Source organism: Orcinus orca, chromosome 4, assembly GCF_937001465.1.
Source record: "Orcinus orca chromosome 4, mOrcOrc1.1, whole genome shotgun sequence".
Classification (NCBI taxonomy): Eukaryota; Metazoa; Chordata; class Mammalia; order Artiodactyla; family Delphinidae; genus Orcinus; species Orcinus orca.
In genome coordinates, this window is record NC_064562.1 from 118,759,840 (window position 1) to 118,776,735 (window position 16,896).

Sequence of the window (16,896 nt, forward strand, 5' to 3'; positions counted from 1 at the left end):
GTCCGTCTGCCTGTCCTCAGGTCTGGGAGGGGGTGAGCAGGAGGCGAGCCGCTGTTCCTCAGGTGTAGGCACGTGGGTGTCTCTTTACGAGAAGCCCACCTGAGACACAGTGGGAGGTCCACACACCTGGCTAATGCCCTGTGGGGATGTTTTAGGTTTTAGGGGTGTCAGTTTGACAACATGTATAAATGTGTATATTCAACCTCCTCGTTGCTAAAGCCATCGGACGACCTCCCTGCCGTGGGCCTGCCTGCTGCCCACCTGTGGACGCGCCCCTTCCCGACGGCCCAGACCCTTCCTCCTCCTCCTCTGGCTGCGGCTGCCCGTCCTGGACTCTTGGCACCCTTTTCAAAGGCCCCACCCTTGCCCATCCCCTCTCCTCAGCACTCCCCTGGGGGTTCCACCCTCCCCTATGCTCTCTCCCTCTCTGAAATGTCCCCCTCCAGCCCAGATCTGCCCCCCACACCCCGATGCCTCAAGCTCCCTGAGAAAGGGCTTCCCTCGAATGGGAAAAGCCCCAGCTCACCCTGACTGGGGAACTGGGAGCAGCCACGGCTCCTCCCCCTTCACTTCCCAAACGTTGGTTCTACCCCCTCCCGTTTCAAAACCCCACCCACCACACTCCACCACCACCACCCAGCGCAGGCCCCCTCTCAGCCCTCAGGCTCACGTCGGACCCCAAATCCCCTTCTGCCTACCAGCCAGCGTGTTCTCTCCAAACACTTAGCATCTCTCATGGACCTTCCCTGCTCCCACTGAAAGCCTCCCCAAGGAGATCCCATCGCTCCTGACAATGGCTGGGGGACCAGCCATGCCTTCCCTCACCTCAGGGCCTTTGCACATGCTGCTCTCTCTGCCTGGAACATCACCACCTCTCCCATCCCCAGCTTCAGCCCCAGGCCTTTTTACCTACTCCGCCTCTGGACCTGAGTTAGCTGTCGCCTCCTCCAGGAAGCCTGCCCGGCTTCCTGAGTCTGTGGGGCCTGGTGCCCTCCATGGATCCCCTGTCACAGCACTCACCTGACAGATTGCTGTTTCCCTTTTCCCACGACATGGGATGTGTTCTGTTAAATTTCCTTACCCTGCACAGGGCCTGGCATGAGGCAAGCACCTAATAGATGTTTGCTTAGGGAAGGAGGATGCAGGGGTCTGGAGGTCTGTGGGGTGTGTTCTGGCTCCATAGTGGGAACAAGCCTAGATAAAGCTCCGCCCACAGAGCCTCCCCGCTAAAGTCCATGTTAGCATGGCCCCCAAGAGCGGCCCCAGAGCCAGCCGCAGAAGCAGGCACCCAATGCAGCATTGCTTTAGACGGTGCTGAGCCGGTGTGCAATGTCTTAGAGACAGGTAAGCATATTTTTGACAAGGAATGAAAAATATTTCATTTTTTACTATCCTAATGCAAGCAGTCATAAAATAAATAAAATAAAATGGAAAAAAAATTCCAGTTTTGAATCACTACAAGCTGCTCTTAGGTTTTGTAGAACAAAATGTCCAGTTTTTTCTCATTGTTAAAAAACAAAGATTTGACAGGCATATTATGCACATAAAGAAAAAACTTGACAGGTCCTCTTCAGCCACTGGGAGAGTAAAGTGAGAACAGAAAATGCTGGCCCTGGGCCTCCTGGGCGTGTGAGGGCATGGATTTCTTATCGGAGTCCGGCCAGATGTCTATGGGGCCTCGCTCCGGGGTGAGAACCTGGGGAGTGGAGACAGGGTGCCTGCCTGCCCCCAAACCCTCAGGGAGAAGTGAGTCAGCCCACAGGGCACGGGAAGAGGACTCTCGTGGGAGGTGTGGCGGGTGCACCTCCGCCCCAACCGGCACTTTGCCCACAGGTGCAGGACCCTGATCTCAGAGCTGGGGAATGGGGGACCTCCCCCCTCTAACACTCAACCCTCCCTTCAGAGAAGGGTCCTAAGGCCTTGACGCTGGGCCAACTATTAGAAAGCTTGCCTGTGGCCTAAGCTGCCTCTTCTCATCTGTTGTTACCAGTGAGAGCGTGGATTTTTAAAAACTTCCATCTTTCTGATTGATCGTGAACTCGAGGGAGCAGAGGCATGACTCGTGATCACTTGTAAGTCCCCCTGACGCCCCATGTTCTCTGCTCACCATGTGTGCTGTGTGTTTGGGTTGAGGCAGCAAGGCGACGTCCCCAATCTTGGACTCCGCTAACCAGAGGCGGGTCTGGAGGGCGCTGAGATGGGCCGGCATGTGTTTCTCTGAACCTTCCAGACAGAGCAGGGCTTCCCCAGGTGGCGATGGGAGGAGGGCAAGCGCCCAGGGCAAGATGCCATTTGCAGCAGGAATGCCAAGGGACATGCGAACTAGTTTGAGTCGCACTTCACTCACAGGCTGTGAAAGGAGCCTTGTGCTCCTAAATAGAAAATGGAAGTGGACCTCAGTACCGCCAGTCAGATACCAGTACTGAATCGCGATTTTTTAAATGAGGTATAACTTGGTTGAGGGGGGTTGACTGAGGACGTCGCAGGGGCCTCTGAGCCCCACTGCGAGATTTTCTTCGCACCCATCAGCCCCGGGGTGACCAACTCGCCCCCGTTTGCCTGGAACTGTCCCCGTTTCGGCACTGAAAGTCCCATGCATCCTGGGGAAACCGGACAGTCGGACACCCTGGCTGTCCTGTAGGTGCTCCCAGGGGAGTCCCGTTGACCCACTTTTCTTCCGGGAGTGCACTCAGCACCGAGTTCTCTCCATGGGGGAGACACAGCACCTCCCAAACACTGGGCCTTCACTCACAGACACGCGGCAGAGCTAGTGTCCCTGAGGATATGAGGCAACACCAGTCTAAGTCCAGTCCCCACAGACTGTCCCAAATGGGGAACTGGGCCCCTCTCACCTGGTCCAGAGTCGGGCCTCTAAAGGCCAGCGCCGGGCACCACCTCTCCTGCCACCACCCTTGTGGGATTTCGGGAGGAGCTGGCAGGCCAGGGCAGCCGGCACAGCTCTCTGCGTTTAGGGTGCAGAGCGTAGCGCCAGCCAGCCAGCTTGGCAGGGCTCTGTGGTCATTGGCAGACAGGCAGCAGCCGGCAGGGGCTGGTACAGGTGGGCACGGGGTGGGCGACAGGGTGAAAGCAGACAGCAGCCGCATGCCAGGCAGGCCCCGTGTCCTGTGTCCAGGGACCCGTGCTGCTAACCTTGCACAGTTGTGGAGAAGAAGAGGAGCCCTGAAAGCCTGAGCTGGGGCCAAGGCCGTGGGTCTGGAACCTGGTGTGGGGAGGAGAGTGTCGGGAAGGGCCCGGGGCGGGAGAACTTGGTAACTGGCAGAGGGCTGGGGATTCCCGACAGTCTGCCCCCCTCCAGGAGGCTCTGGGGGCAGGAGAGAGGGAGAGCCCCCTCCCCAGGCCCACTGCCCCAGCCCCACCCCGAGTCCCTGGCAGTCGCTGCTCTTTGCTCACTGACCACAACCATCGCTCAAACACCTCTCAGTCCCCAGCCTTGCCCCAGGTGCTCGGCAGCGAGGCTCGGTCCCATTTAGAAGTGCCGTGTCCTGGGGTCCTGACACTAACTCTCCAAGGCTCGCGGCTCAGAGGGATGAAGGCGCTGGCCTGCAGCAGCCCCTGCAGTTGGCGGGTTGCGGGGGGCTAAGAGCCAGCCCAGGAGGGGCCTCCGGGGGATAAGGAAGGAGGCCTGGGTCTGGCATCGCCACGTCCTCCGGGCGTGCTGGGCGCTGGGAGGCTCGTTCTCAGTGCACGTTGGCGTGAACGAGGAATAAACTGGAAGTGTCTGCTGGCTCTCTGCGTGACCCCCTGGAGGCTACACTGTCGCATTTGGCTCTCCTGGTGAGAGGGATGTTTACTAATGCACACTTACCATCACCTGTATCTGAGGGGCCACCAGCCAGCCAGGTATGAGTCATCCTCATCTCCCAGCCCACCTGAGGACACAGACTCAGCCAGGTGACAGTAGCAGTGATGTGGGTATCGCCACTTAACCACCTGTGTGACCTCAGCAAGGGTTTGCCATAAGTCTGTTACCAACGTCTAGTGCCCTGTACTCAGGGAAGGATGGACAGGTGCTCAGGGAAGAAAACTATATTTTAAATGCCCTTCCAAAGATTCTGGAAGGAATCCTGATTAAGATCATGAAGACTTCATCAAGATATAAGTAGCACTTTAAAGTTTAACTCAAGTGCTTTCAAAGAAAAAGATCTATAGACCAGACTACATTAACAAGTTGGATATGCCTAAAACACCCTAAATTAATGGAAAAGGCAAACCAGGATATATTTTTAATAAATACAGCAGTAAGTTATTATATTTAGTATGTAAAGCACATAGGTAAGTCGGTAAGAAAAACCATAGTTATGACCAAATACGTATTAAGTAAGTGAATAGATGAATGCATGATTGAATTAATGTATGAATGAATAAGTAACAAACAAGGGCAATGGAATGGAATTACGATTCACAAGAAAGAAGAAAATGGATAATACACAAAAATCCATTATCACTAGCACTCAAATAAATGAAAATTAAAATAATGACATCATATAATTTCTGCCTATCCTATCAGCAGAGTTCTTAGTGGTGATATATGCCTTGTTGAACAAGAAACCGGCAGCGGTAACACTCAGGTGGAGGGGAATTGGTACCACTTTTCTGGAAAACATTTGACAGCATGAAAGCTCTTAAAAACTCTCTTACCCATCAGCCCAGTGAGTCCACTTCTAGACTCTATCCTGTAGAAGTGTTTTAATATGTAGATAGAAACTTATGGGTAAAGACGCTCATCGCTGCATGATGGTAAATAGAAAAAAGAGCAGAAACGCCCTCAATATCTTAACAGAGAAAGAATCAGCACCGAGCGTGTGGCTACAGGTGGAATGATGCAGGGCCGTTCATTCTCATGGTGGAAGCTTATGAAGCAGGATTAAAAACTCAAGTATGATCCTGACCAAGTTTTTTAAAAGGGCGTGGGAAAAAACTGGAAGGAAATAGCCCAACTGTCGCAGATGGTTTCCTTGAAGGGGGTTTCGATTTCCTTCCACGGTCTCTAAGTTTTCTACCATAAGTATGAGTGACGTTCAATCAGAAAACAAAAAGGCATGCACGTGCGCATGCAGACACAGACGGACCAGAACCATGCTTCCAGAACAAAGCGAGACGCCAATGTACAGTTTCTTGTATGGTGCCGGGAAGCTCAGACACGGTGTATGGACAGAAATGCCGCTGGGCTCTACCTTTTCACACAGGGCAAGCACAGTTCCAGCCTGGATTATTGCAACCTGTTCTTCATTTCTCAAATTCTAAAACACAAAAATGGGCAAGGGCATTTTACACTGATCTCACATCACGTGCAGACAGTCAGCCCTACACAACGCTGACAGCGGCCTCCCCAGGGTCAGCCCCACTCACTGACGGGACCAGATGTGACATATCTGAGGACTGGCCCTCGGGGTGGGAATGTCTCATGTAGTGGCACTGAGCCTTTTAGAAATAGGGCCTTGCTCAAGCTGATCTTTTGAGAAGGCAGAAGTCTCACTTTCTGATTTCAGAAACCTCGACTGATTCCACTTTCTTCCTGGACATTCATTTTTAGGCTTTCTCCCCCCCTCATCACTCACGGGCTATTAGGACGATCTAACTTCAGAACCCCACTTCTGATGGATGTGGACCCAGCCACCCACGCAGGAATGTGGCCATACAAAAGCCTTACATTGTACTTAGTAGATCTCTTAAATTAGGAAGAAATTAAAACGAAACGAAACAAAAGCCACACAGAGTACACCCGAATCAAAACAAGAACACGAAACCGGAAACCGATCGCTCATAGTTACCCCATTATCGCCAAGGATATCTAATTTCTTCATAAGTTCAGAAATATTCACATCCTGGAAAAGATGTCCAACGTTCATTTTGTGTGAGCTACAAAGACCATGCACACCAACCTCTAGGGCCTCAGCCCTCAGTCCTCGATAAGACACCTCTCCCTTTCTCGTCTCTTAGAGCCTAAGGCCGGGCAGAGAGTTACTCTTAGCAGTTCCTTCAGGGAGGGAGGGAGGACTGGTAACTGCTGCGTATTGGCTGAGTTTTACGCCAGCACAAACACCGCTTTCTAGAAAGGCTCACGGAATCCTGTGGGTCAGAAGGACCCCTCTGTGCCCGCGGGCCTAGCGGGACTCCAGGGTCACGGCAAACACTGAGCTGCTAGAACGACCACAGCTACTGTCTCTAGAATACTCAGCACGCTCTGGGCACTGCACTGAGCCCTTCATGTTCACTATCTAATTTAACTGTCACACCCACTTCACGGTGTGGGTGTTGCCACTCAGCTCTCCTAGATGAAGAGACTGAGGGTCAGAGAGGTTACAGGCCAGAGCTGGGAAGTAGCCAAGCTGTTACCTTCAAGGCTGCATCCCAAGGCTCTGCTCTTTTAACATGAGTACAAGTAGAGTAACATTTGGTGACCCGCTGGAATAATGAACTCTGACTTTCAAAATATAGTGGAGGGACGGGGGTATCTTGTTAAAATCATTTCTACCCCTGGCACCGGCACACGATCCCCTTTCCAGCAGAGCCTAGCGTTTGAGCAGGCTGTGGCCGTAGTAGAGCGGGGGCACCCCCCAGGCACGCTACCTTAACTCCTTCCTGGTGACAGAACAGCTGGAGGGCGCTGCTGTTGTTCTCGGGGAAGGTGCTGATTTGGAGGTTAAATGCTGGCGACCTCCGCTCTCTCTCCTGGGGAAAAGATTTGGTTTAAAAACAGAACTTTATTGGATTATTTACCACTTGCCATTTTCCCACGTTACTCAGCAAAAACCAACGAATTCCAGTTGGCAAAGGTGTTACTAGAAAGCACGCATTCAGGCTACAATCTTGATGGAGACTGTGTCCTGTCTGCACCACAGTGGATCTCCTGTGGACACGGGGTTACTTCTTAATCTAATCAGCTGGGAAGAAGTGGTTAGCAGAGTGTCCTGAGTTAACCTGCTGATGGAAGCTCAGGAAGTCACACTATCATCATGAAATACTCGGGAAGAACAAGCGCGTGAAATTTCAGCAGAAATCATCGTTATCTCATTTCATCCTCACACAACCCCACGAGGCAGCCATGACTGCTTCCGTTTTGTGGAGAAAGAGAAGGAGGCTGGGGAGGCAGAGACCCCCCGAGGTCCCACATGAGTGAGTGGCAGGGCCAGGACCCTGACCCTGGCTTCACATCTTTTTCAATATAATCTGCTGACTTTGTTCACAATTTGTTTTTGAACCGCACTAACACTGCAATGATCATTCTACCTCTGCCTTAGATTAACAGTCAAATCTCAACTACTCAGGAAGGAGAGCAAGCATTTTCCCAGAAGCAGTACATTAATCATGTGTAAAGTGACAAGTTTTTAAAAAGGACAGGAGAAGCCCAATTACTTACAGAAATAAAATACAGCAGCAGAATAGTACTCTGGTCTCAAATGTGTTTTCTACACAGAGCTGCCTTTAAACCCTGAGCAATGGACAGGTCAGCCAGCAGAGAAGACCTTTCCCAAATGATACCTTGAAATCAAACTGCTTTTATTTTCTCAAAATTATGGTAAGTAAGCTTGCCTTGGACCATGCCTGCAGAACCTAGCTACAGAACCAATGGGCTTCTTTAGCCGTTCAGCTAAGAAATGTAGCCAAGATGAGCACCAGATGGCAGGTCTTAAGCAGATGCTCTAAAGGAGAGAGGAAGGGTGGGGCCATCAATTCAATTAATTTCCACCAAGCCCCAATCTGCCTAACCTGGTTTGAATCGGTTTAGATAGAAAACCTTATTAGACAAGAACACCACAATTCACAATGGTTCCATGCTACAGATGCCTTTCCTACCTGTAATGCTTACTTAAATGGGGTCTCCACAGAAAAGGTGACAAAAGAAAGCTCATGTTTTCTATGAACAAAAGGCAAAAGACTGGTTTCCAATGGCTCCAAAGGATGGTGGAGACACTCAAAGAAAGTTCTAGTAAAGCGACCGATGCTTATGGAATTCTCATGAGAAAGACACAAAGAGACGTGAAAGGTTTTCTAACAGTGGCAGTAGTATTAACCATGACCTTTCCTAACTTCTACTTCTGCTGCATGAACGAAGGAAGGACTCAGTTCAGGTTCAAGCAAGAGCTGAGTCGCACGGCAACACTTGGTTCTGAGATATTCAGGCCACGGTCCATGTCAGCACAACAAAGAACAAGATGGGAAGTTCCAGTGCAAGCAGAATTTTAACTGAGGCTGGGAGGAGAAAACAAAATCAGAGAAACACCAACATTGCCAAGGAGCTCGCTTTTACTGAGGGTTCTGGACATGCAAAGGCTTCAGCGGAGGGACAGCAGAGCCGTGTCACCACAGATGCTTAGAGAAAACTAGTCACAAACTCAGGTGATGTCTCACAGGTCGATGATTTTGAAATGGAAACAAACAAAAAAGGAGTATGAAGTGGTAGCAAGGCAATACAGTAACACACCCGAGGCAAGGCAAGTAGGAAGCAATAATCCCATCGATATCCCTCACACTGGGTCCAACTCCGTGTATGTGGGAAGTCACTGAAGATTTGGGACAAGATTTCTACCTGTGAACAACATTCAATCTCCCTTCACGCTAAAGAGTCATTCTGAGTTGCCATTTGAGTTACAAACAACAATTGTGTTAGTCCAATCCTGCTTGCCATGTCTGTATTCACTGCATCAAGGAGTTGGAACATTACAAGCTTTCTCAACCGCCTATGCAAATACCTCCTTTCACCCTGTTTACTTACCTTGTGTTTACCTTGGCAAATAGAAAATGGGCCAAACTAGCAGTAAACACATTATAGAGTCAGCTGCGGGCCAGGTCAGACCCCGCTCTCTCAAAAGGTGAGATTCATGCATGCAAGGTCACTTAAAAAGGTGTGTTATTAATTGCAACAGTGCTTCTGTCCGGGTTTGCAGAATGCATACCAGGTGACTATGCATGCAAGAAGGAAGTAGTTATGGAAATGAAACACAAATAAAAAAGGCAAAATATTGCAAAAACAAATTATTTTATTAAGTGCAAAAACAAGCCGTAGGCAATAAATATATTAGCTCTGGTACATGTCCAAAGACTTCGGTGAGCATTCTCTCCAGAACATATTAAGGCAGTGAAATTATTCTGAACATACAGATTTAAAAAAAAAAAGAAAAGAAAGCAAGTGTCACGCGTCCCCTTACACATGCTTGAAAACATCTGGGACTTTACATGAATTTCAGTTTGGGCTCAAAGAGAATGTCTGCTCCGTTTGAGAGTTTACAACAGATAGAGTCTCTTACTTCGAGCTCTAGCACTCTGAACTCTAACAGCTCATTCTGATCCTTCGCGTCTTGCATTTCGTTCTTCAGCTGGTTCTCTTCCATTTCCAGCCTGTAAATCTGGAGCAGAAATACCTGTGGGTTAACGGGTGGGAGAACCACTGTCTCTCACCAGGGGCCATGAGAATGTGTCCCTCGATCACAGACCCCCTCGGTGTTGGCCTGAGGACACAGGGGCTGTCACCAGGGGGCGGGTGGGAAGGGGAGGCTTTCAGCGAGTGGGTGAAGAAGGCCTTTTCTGCTCCGGGAGCTGGGGATGGCACAGACGGAGGCCGCGCCTGCTGCGCCCCTGCGGCCCCGAGCCTGGCCCAGCACGGGGGCCAGATGTTTGCTGAATACACGAATGGTAGGGAAACCGAGGCATGAAGCGATTAAGTCCCGTCCCCAAGGTCAGTCGTGGGGGAAGCAACAGTGATCCCTGAGCTTGTCTGAGTTCCTTCCGACCCGGCCCCCCAGTCAGCCCACCCAGAGTCCGGCAGGAAGGCACCCTGTACTCCCCAGAGTGCTCCTATGGGGAGCCCGAATGGTAGCAGATCTCCCCAAAGCACAGTCTGGGAGGGGGATGGCCTGGGTCCCAACCCCCCTGGGAGACCCTGGGCCAGCTACATAGCTGTCGGTACCTTAGAGGCAAACAGCAGCCCCCCCACCCCCACTAGGCTGCCTGCAATGAGACTACGACAATGCATGGAAACGAGGGCCCCGGTGCGTCACGGTCACCTTTACTCCCTCCTGTCTCTACTGGGGTGGTACCGCCCCACCCCCGGGAGACATTTGGAAACACTGTGAGAGCTTTCCGTGTCTCCCAATATAGCGAGCAGGACCAAGGATACAAAATCTCTCCCAACGCACGGGGCTGCCTCGCAGGACAATGACCAGTCCTGTCCCAATGCCCCAGATACTGTGGAGAGACATGGGACAATGGATGGCCACACAGCGGGCCAGTGCAGAGCTGGGACAGGGCCGCGGCCCCCCACCCAAGGGGGCAAGGCTGGGCTCATACAGTTGGGGCATTCTAGGATGCTTAGAAGCTACGGCCTAACCCAGGTCCAATTCCACTAGTACGGGAGGTGCAGAACAAGCAAATCTATCGGGACAGAAAGTAGGTTGCCAGGGACTGCAGGGTGAGAGATGGGGAGAGACTACAAATGAGCACGAGGGATCTTTACGGGAGGCTGAAAAAGTTCTAAAAATTGCATGGTGGCGGGACTTCCCTGGCGGTCCAGTGGTTAAGACTCCACACTTCCACTACAGGGGGCACGGGTTTGATCCCTGGTTGGGGAACTAAGATCCTGCATGCCGTGCAGCACAGCCAAAAAATTTTTTAAAAGATAAAAATGGCATTGAGGGGATGGTTGCATGACTCAGTAAATTTACTTAAAAAAAAAAAAGCACTAATTGTTCACAAATAAGAAAAAAATAAAGCTAAAGTCTTGTCCCGAAGCTATAGATCTACTCGCCAAGCTGACTCCTTGAGAGAGCTCTGGCAAGTTCCTTGACCAGAAAGTTCCATGACCAGAGAGGGAAGGCCAGGCTCAGCTCTGCCAGCGCCACGGCCTCCGGTCCATGAATTGGACTATGACCGCCAAGGGCCTGCTTGCCAACCAGTGCCTCGGGCCCATGCACGGGGAGCAGGCGGGGGAGGAGGTCTGGAACCCAGGGCAATGGCAGAGGTGGCCTGGAAGCCCAGCATCAGAAGAATGGGCAGCCCCAGTCATGTCTGCAGTGTGCTCTAACCCAGTTCTGTGCTCTAACCCAGGCCAGGGGCCCCCGGGAGGGGCGCGGGTCCGACCCCCGCAGCCAGAGCAGGGCTCTGAAGTCCATGGGGCTCCGTGACCCCCTGCGGAGGCGTCAGGGTGTCTGCGGCACATACCACGACCCCCTGCGGAGGCGTCAGGGTGACCCCCTGCGGAGGCGTCAGGGTGTCTGCGGCACATACCTTTTCCAGCAGGTCTTGGTTTGTCCTGATGAGCAGCTGCTTCTCTTCCACCCATTTGGAATCCTAAGGAAAAGTACTAAATATGTTCACACTCTTTGAAGCAAACAGACAGTTAAATAACAAATAAAGGGGCAGTGGGAAAGGTCACTTCGTATGAAACTTTCTATGAAAACGTCAGAGAAAAGGACAGCAGTTAGAACGATCGCTTCATCCCTCAAAACCTGAAAAAGAGAACCAGCGGGTCCGTGACGCATCCCTCCTCCACCTCTCACGTTCCTTAAAGCACAGGGAGCGCGTCTGTATCACTGACAGAAAAGCACCTGTACAGCGACTGAGCGGCCCCAACAGACCCTCCCCTGGCTTGTTCTCTGCGGCCCGCAGGCCAGCGTCCAGGCCGCACCCCAAGAGTCTGCCCACACTCAACACACCTGCAGTCATTACAGTAACACATTTCTGCTCATCCTAGACCCTCTGCCCGTGACGCCCTAAGCAAGTCTCTTTGCCTGGACAAGTCTTGTCCAGGAAAGTTCCAGGAGCACAAGGCGCTAAGTCTGTCTTTACACCAGCATCCTGAGTGCCTAGCATGGTGCTTGGCACACAGCTGGTGCTCAATAAACACCAGGGGATGGATGAAGGAGTACACGAGGGAACTTTCTTCCTCCCTTCCTTCTACCCAACGTTATCACCCTGCGCCATCCCTGGGTTGACACACGTGTAGGTCCCACGAGGCTGAGTCCCTGTGAGGACAGAGCCAGTTCCATTCATCTTTTTTCCTGTGGGAGGTTGTTGGCAACGTCCCTTCCATCTCTGTGCCCCTTTGCAACGTGACTCTGCAGCTCCTTCCATGGAGAGATGCATCTCTTCCTGCAACCTCGAGGCTGGGCGTGCCTGCAGCGTGCTTTGGTGACTGGGATATTAGTGAATGTGACACAGGCAGAGGCGTGGCATGTACTTGTGCTTTGGGGCCTGCCTTTTCTTCCTGCCCCCAGACCACCAGGTAAAGGAGCCAGGGTAGCTTCCTTAAGGATGAGAGACCATAAGAATCTGGCCAACAGCTGGCACCAATGCAAAGACAGGACAGAGAGGCCACTGGGGCCATCTATCCCCAATTGATCTACCAACAATGAAGCCTCTAGAATGACCCCAGGTGAGACCAGCAGCAGAACCACCAGCTGAGCCCAACCCAAACTGCTGACCCATAAAACTGTAGCCAAATAAAATTTTAGTTGTTGTAAACAACTAAGTTTGGGGGTGATTTGTTAGGCGGCGATAGCTAACTGATACATTATCCCACACACCAAGCCCAGAGCCTGGCGCAGGGCAAGGGCTCTGGTAAGTGCTCACCAAATGAATGGCCATGTGCTCTGTCCCAAACTGGCCTCTTCATTTAGTAGGAACTGAGGGCAGAGTGGGCCCGCAAACAGGGTCTAGCACCCTCAGGTAGGAGGTTAACTTATTCGTAGACTGTGGTCGGGTAAGTTACAATCTGTGAGCTCAGCCTGGAAGAGGGAAGCTGAGGTCAACGGCCGGTTAGGACAGGAGTCTGAAAACAGCTTCATCTCTCACCTGGACTCCGCCCAGCTGCTGCTGAGTCTCCCCTTCCCCTATGTGTTAAGTACTATTATTAGCCCCATTTTAAAGATGAGGAACCTGAGGCACAAGAGACCACGTAACTTCCCCAAGGCTGTGCAACAGGTCAGTGGTGGGGCTGGAATGTGGTGGGTTTGCTGCAGCGTGTGCCCTGCACTGCACTCCTGCCTCCGCAGAGGATTCTGGACCATGGTTACGTGACCAGCTCCCAAGGGCTGGCTGCTACCCTGTGCCCAGTCAGTCCTGCATAAATGCTGCCACAGTGAACTGCTCTGTGCAGGCTTGAGTTCTGGTTACTAGCCAGCTGCCTCCATTTGAATGTCAGTCACAACCTGAGCCCTCATCCCACTGACTGGACACCAGACTTAGTTCTAAGCCATCTGCTCTGTAGCTCTTCCTGAGCCCCCGTTAACCCTCCTGGAGCCTCTTACAACCCCTTCCCTTACACCCACCTCCCCACTCCCTTGTCCCACCGTAGGGCCTCTAGTAGCCCATGCCAGACCTCCTCATGTCACCTCCTGCCCTGGGGTTGGGGCAGTGGTGCCACCACACACTCCACCTGCCCACACACTCCCTGGCACCCTCACAAGAGGCAGGAAGTGTGCCTGTTTAGGCTGAGGCACTGAACAGCCTCTCCTGGCCCCTGTCGAGGAGGATGTGCTAGGGATAGGCCAGTACAAGATGGCGCTGCCTCCAGTGCTGGATCCCTGAGTGACCACATGGAGCGGAGACCCTCTGCCTACAGGAGGACATGCAGCGCGTCAAGCAGGACAGAAACCTCGTGGTAAGCCACTGAGAAGTCCCGGTTATCTCTTTCCACAGAGAGTTCTGACGTGGAGAGCATGGCCCACCCGTACTGACCCCTGGGTTCATGTTGCTTTTAGATGCTACCCTCTGAGAGGCTGGACCTCCACCCAGAGCCCCTCAGGGTCCCCCCACCCCAGGGGATGGGTCTGGGCCCAGGTTTTGCCTCTCGACTGTGTCCTGCTGTCAACATATGCAACGAATTCAAATTCAGAGAATTCATGCCTAACCAAATTCAGAGAAAGCGCAAACGGAGGTGACTTTAATCTGAGAAGCTCGGGGCCCAGGTCTTTATGTGGCAATCACCGCATGGAATCCCGAGGCCGCCTCTGCCTGCCATCACTCAGAGCTAGCTGCAGGTACCAGTTCTTTTCCACAACTGAATCCTCATAGGCAATGCCAGCTTTTCTTCCAGATTCAAGTCAGAAAAGATTTTGGTGACCACTTTACTTTTGGAATTGTCTCCTATTCTTGTGCATTTCACAAACAAACAAAGAAAAAGCCAAGTCAGGATCTCATAACGTGTCTGATTTTTAAAAACTTGGTAAAGAGGCACGTGAGCTGGGATATTCTCGCCTGGTCTCGGCTAGTGTTTTTTTCTCTTGTCTCCGCAGTGAACGATGCAGATCCACAGAATAGTCCCCTTGGCACCAAGGCCCCAGGGCCACCACCGAGGGAACAGAAATGTAAACAGCCACAGAACACATGACCGTTTCTGCTCACCTGTCCCTTCTCAACCAGTAACTTCTCCAGATCTTCGATTTTGGCCTGACACCTCAGCAGATCAGCTTGGAGCTGTTCCCGAGTCTGAAATGAAAAAGACCAGGAAGTGAGCATGTCACCCTGGATGGTGACAGGAGAGTGGAAAGGACCAGGCTGCAGGATCCAGTCCTAAGAAACGGGTCCTTTTTTAGGAGCACACGTGCAAACTGGCCTGCTTGGTTCCTCTGTCACCTACAGGTGTGACGTGTGTAAGAACTGCAAGGCCTTGAGAGGCTGTCAGTGCTACCGCCTCAGTTTAGAAATAAGTCTGCAGACTGGAGAAGGGGCCAGATTCTTCACTCACGTCAGGTCCCAGCCCAGCTGACCAAGTGCAGTGGCTGCATCACGAATGCCAGCAACACTTTCATGATTGCTTAGCCCGTCTCGTGGGCCTTTGCCACCTAGAACAAGGGCTGAATTCCAAAATACCCCAAGGACCAGGCAGCTACTATAAAGAACGAAGCCAACTGTGTGTGGGGTAATAGGGAGTGGTGGGGACTGTGGCAAACCAGAGGCACATGTCCCATCTCAGGGGGAGTGCCACCCAGTGGTTGCGGCCAAATGGGACTATGTGGAACGGGAAGCCCCGTTCTGCCAGGTGTTCTGAGGCCTCGAGAGAAGCCAGGAATTGGGATTTCTATGTGAAATCTCCTGACTTTTAAATGCTGCAAGTAGATGAAATTTTTAATGAAAACCACGATTCAGCCCAAACCACTTCCAGCAGTATACCTCCTCCAATCTATCGGTTACAGGTGGAACGCTACTGTAGCACTAGAAGCTTCCTTCCCCCAGCCTCACTCGCCACCTCCCATCTCACGGGGCTGTTGTGGGAATGAAACGGGGACGCGCTGGGGTGAAACGTTGGCCCCAGCGGGTGTGCTCCCTGGGAGTCCCCCTTGCCTTCAGAAGGAAGGGCCAGCAGACCCTGGTCTGTGTGACTCCTGAAGGTGGGGTGATGGCCAGTGAGTGGACATTACTACAAGGCAGAGCTCAGCCCAGCACGAGGGCTGGCGTGGCCCGGACCTGGGTGTCCAGCAGAGCGCCGTGTGGGCTGGGACACCCCGACCGTCTCTGCCTGGGCTCCTTACGGACAGGCTTGAGGGCTCCTCAGCCAGGAGAGAGGGAAGTCTGTTTAACAGTGAGCCTGATTTCATCACTGAGTCTTAAGTTCTGAAACCGTTCTTGCCAATGGACGGCGCACATGATACGTGTGCAACGGCAGCGTTTCTTCTGCGAGTTCCCCTGTCACACTGAGGATGGGCAGATAGTCCCCGTCCGGTTTGCTAAACACTGGAATGTTGCCACGGCGGAAGCTGTTAGGCGTCCCCATCCTCGCTCAGCACCCCTATGGAATCCCGATGCCGGAAAGGGCACGAGCCACCCGGCCTCTGCCCAGACGCTCGCCGCCCCGCCCGCCGCACCTACCCGGGCCTCTCGCTCGGCGTCCAGCGTCCCCCCCACCTGCTCCTGAAGGAGGGCGTAGGCTCGCTGCAGGGCCTGGTACTCCCTGGTCAGCTGGCAGAACCTCAGGTCAGCCTCTTCTCGGGTTGTAGTCTTAACGTCATGGAAAAGAAAAGCACAAGGAAGTGCGTGACTTGACGTGAACTGCGATGCCAGGGTCAAGTCAGGCAAAGCGCATGTCCAGATCTCACGACTGCTGCCAACAGTTACATAATGACCCGGTCACTGCCAGGACCTAACTGGAACTCTGGAGTGAAGGGCTCGGGGACAAGATGCCTTCTCTGCCGTCAGCGCCCTTCCCAGGAGCTCCCTGAACCCCGGGAATCACTCAGTCACGTGCAGGCGAGCAAGGGTGAGCCCGCCCCGACTGCACGACTGCTTGGGTGAGTATCTACGTTGTAAAGGGCGCCCCTCCCACCCAGCACAAGGAGCCCTCCTCATTCTGGGAGTTTCTCCTAAGGAAACAACCACTCAAAGAGCATCGCCGCAGTTGTGAGAAACTGGAATCCGTGTAACACCTCTCATCGAGGCCTGTTAGGTTAGAGGCACGTGCAGATCCATGAGGATCTGCTCGTGACAGAGGGTGATGTGCAACACAGTGTTTGGTGTCGAAAGATGCCTGTTACACATTCTTGGTGAAAAGAGCAAATCAAAAAGCATGTGTCTGACGTGATCATGTTTCATGGGGTTTCCTGAGTGAACCCCACCAGGTGGGGGAGGTGGGGGAAAGTGAAGCTGCTCTTCCCTCCCTTGTGGCTCCAGCTCACCAGAGCCACGGTCACGGACGCGGGCGTGCACAGATGGAGAGTCAGGAAAGCGTGAGGGCGCTGAGCCACGATGAGAGGATCCAGGTGGCTTTCACTCTGCTCTCTACCCTTCTCAGTGCTGCTTGGATCCTCTCCTACAATGATATGCCGTCTTCATATACATGGGTGGTGTGTGTGTCTGTGTGCGTGTGCACGCATGTGCGTGTGTGAGCACAGGGGGACGAGGAACAGCCCGGCACTCAGCAGTTTCAATGACAAAGGCTAAGCA

General features: G+C 52.6%; 1 protein-coding gene and 1 long non-coding RNA gene across 4 annotated transcripts in view; both read right to left on the reverse strand.

The window, feature by feature from the left end:
- Positions 1-4,666: 4,666 nt before the first annotated feature.
- On the reverse strand, positions 4,667-6,693 carry LOC117201221 (uncharacterized). The gene is made up of 3 exons (XR_004483204.2): positions 6,592-6,693; positions 5,793-5,846; positions 4,667-5,261 (listed from the first exon to the last, which is right to left on the reverse strand). It is a non-coding gene; the product is annotated as an uncharacterized LOC117201221 (long non-coding RNA).
- Positions 6,694-8,984: 2,291 nt separating this feature from the next.
- The window catches only part of LOC101273854 (janus kinase and microtubule-interacting protein 1), a 101,405-nt gene continuing 93,493 nt past the window's right edge, over positions 8,985-16,896 (reverse strand). For all 3 annotated transcript variants that reach the window (XM_033427849.2, XM_033427847.2, XM_033427848.2), the window contains exons 10-13: positions 15,826-15,954; positions 14,362-14,445; positions 11,245-11,307; positions 8,985-9,368 (exon numbers count right to left, since the gene is read on the reverse strand). In XM_033427849.2, the coding sequence (XP_033283740.1) occupies positions 9,195-9,368; positions 11,245-11,307; positions 14,362-14,445; positions 15,826-15,954 (450 nt within the window). In that variant the 3' untranslated portion in view covers positions 8,985-9,194. The remainder of the gene's footprint in view (positions 9,369-11,244; positions 11,308-14,361; positions 14,446-15,825; positions 15,955-16,896) is intronic.